This window comes from Anopheles aquasalis, chromosome 2, assembly GCF_943734665.1.
Source record: "Anopheles aquasalis chromosome 2, idAnoAquaMG_Q_19, whole genome shotgun sequence".
In the NCBI taxonomy this organism is placed as follows: domain Eukaryota; kingdom Metazoa; phylum Arthropoda; class Insecta; order Diptera; family Culicidae; genus Anopheles; species Anopheles aquasalis.
In genome coordinates, this window is record NC_064877.1 from 89,340,647 (window position 1) to 89,343,146 (window position 2,500).

General features: G+C 45.7%; 1 protein-coding gene across 1 annotated transcript in view; it reads left to right on the top strand.

Moving 5' to 3' along the window:
• The first annotated feature begins 2,015 nt into the window (after nucleotides 1-2,015).
• LOC126573351 (DNA-directed RNA polymerase I subunit RPA2) overlaps nucleotides 2,016-2,500 on the top strand; it is a 3,742-nt gene continuing 3,257 nt past the window's right edge. The window contains exons 1-2 of the mRNA XM_050233387.1: nucleotides 2,016-2,167; nucleotides 2,225-2,500. The exon at nucleotides 2,225-2,500 is cut by the window's right edge and continues 297 nt beyond it. Coding sequence (XP_050089344.1) covers nucleotides 2,099-2,167; nucleotides 2,225-2,500 — 345 coding nt within the window. The 5' untranslated portion in view covers nucleotides 2,016-2,098. The remainder of the gene's footprint in view (nucleotides 2,168-2,224) is intronic.

Here is a 2,500-nt window from a genome sequence, read left to right on the forward strand (position 1 = left end):
AGCCCTGCTCGAGGATCGATTTGTTCGCGATGTGCGGCGCTGAAGGCCACCCAAAGGTTCACAGTTCATTTCATCGATCAATCCGAAGGAGCTCTATCTCGGTTCGCGATGTGCGTTGAGATTTGTTTTGCTTTGACACAGAAACAGAAAGCAAAAAAAAAAGGAAGGATTCGAGCTCAAGATGTTTCAAAACAAAATCCTCCACGAATGGAATTCTGATTCACGGAGCCACCGAAAAGCACTCTAATTAAGGATGGTCGCTCCGAAAGGTTTTTGGGTTTTCTTCGCGCTTAATTACATCGCCCCAGTCGCGGCGGCAGGTTGATTATGATTTTTCCAGCTTTTCCAGCACAAACAATGGGTTTCCAAGTGAGAAGAGAGGATGGAATGCTGCATACTCCCATAAAGAATCTCCATCTCACCGTTCGCCGAAGCCACGCACAAGCCTTTTGCACAATGAGCACGCGGTGTACGAAAGGTTCGTTAATGGAATTTATGCCCTCGTCCTCGGTGGCCGCGGGCGGGATTGAGTTTTATTTTTCTTTTCCCCCGCCCCAGGTCGCCATGGCCGCGTTGGATTGTTGGGAGATTTTAATTTCATAATAAAGCAGTTTAGCTCGCAAGCGATCTAGGAAAAGTTATTCTTCCATTTCCCAGATTTGGATATCATCATCCACTGCGAGCCGTGCCGCTGGCTACGACCTGGCGTCTCCGCTGGTTTCCGCTGGGTGTCATCATTCCAAAGGAATTTCCTCTTCTGTTATTGTTTCTTCAACCCCGGCTCGGAGGGATTATGATACGTTCCCGTGGCTGGTGGCGATTGCGAATGAAAAAAGGGCCGACCCGGTGTTTTCCGTTTTTATTTTGCTGTCGTATCATTCTGCGAGAAAGCAAGACAATCCGAAAAAGGACGTAAACCGATCGCAAGAGCCCAAGCCGCCCGGTTTCTTACTTGAAGTAATATTTTATTAATCGTATTTTATTATCACTCGCACTCTCACCAAAAAGCAACAGCCCGCTCGTCTCGCGCGTCTTCCAGTTCAGTCATTTCGCACAATTTATGATGCCCATCGCGATCATGATCGCGCTGCGGTACGCGAGCTGCCTCGTTTCACGATCAATTTTTGGGCTCATTGGCGGCGGTCTCGTTGAGTTCTCGGTGGTTTTGTTTTATGGAATCATCATAATAATGATAATTTCAAGTACTAATGATTGAAGAAAGGCCATTTCGCATACCTTTCGCCGGAGGTAGGGGATTTCCCTAAAAGGAACCGACGACGGATATGCGAGAGCCATTTGGTCGTGACCTCCATTGCACGGTTATGGGCATTCAAAGGCGGGAATATATGTGCCATTCGCGAACATTATCCACCTGAATTCTTATCTGGATGTGTTGTTTTCTCCTAAATTCGCCTCCTTTAGCACGTGTTGTTGAAACGATCGAGGTGAACGAGGTAGCATAATCATATAATTTGGGTTTTTTTTGGCCGCAGCAGCATTCATTTATTATGTTTCTGTTACTTTATGTATAAATATAAAAGGAGCGCGGTACTGGTAAAGGTGCGTCGGTACTTTTCTTATCATTCCTCAAGGGGCCGGCATCGAAAGACTTGCCCGTTTAAGCGAGGAACCCGGATTGATCATAAAATTAAAGAGGAAGTAATCTCTTTTTCAGCAATTCTTTTTCTCTGAGGTTCATTAATGGCTCAAAACGTATAATGGATCTTATGCAGTTTATAATTCATTTCATGTTGCTCAACGTGTTTGCTCATAAAATGGACCGGTACAAACGGCTGTTTAAAAAAGTTTAAATTAAAGCAAGCAAATAGTTTACAAGAAAGCCAATTCAAGGTCCGAGCGCGTTTGGTTTGCAACTGGGGTCGGTTTCAGGAGTCGTTTTTATTTTACATCGATTTTTGAAAAATTCGACTCCCGAAGCCCCGAAGTGATAAACGGTCACGAAAACTGGACTTGACAGTTTAAAAATCAAAACAAACAAAACGTGCTTTTTTGGAGTGAATTCAGTTCGCTGCGAGACGTGATTTCTTGTGAAATTATCCATTTTGTATGCCGTTTTCATAGACAAAAATCGCCCAAAATGAAGCAACTACCAGAGCTGACGAATTTACGGCCGAGATACAAAGAGATACCGACGAAACAAAATGAGGTAAGTGCGATCCGCGACTCACGTGGAACGGGAAGTTAACATCTACTTCGATTCCAGATTCTGGCCAATCTGGGTCGACCGCACGTAGATTCCTTTAACTACATGCTCGAGGAGGGCATTGGCGATATGGTGGAACGTTTGGAACCGCAAACGTTCGAACTGCCCAACCAGAACCGAATCACGCTGCGAATTACGGATGTGAGCATCGCACGGCCGGAGGTACCGATGGGTACGATGAACGTGGCGGAAAAGCGTGTGTTTCCATCCGAGTGCCGACAAAAGCGGGACACTTACGGTGGCATGTGCACGATTACGCTCGCCTGGGAACTAGAT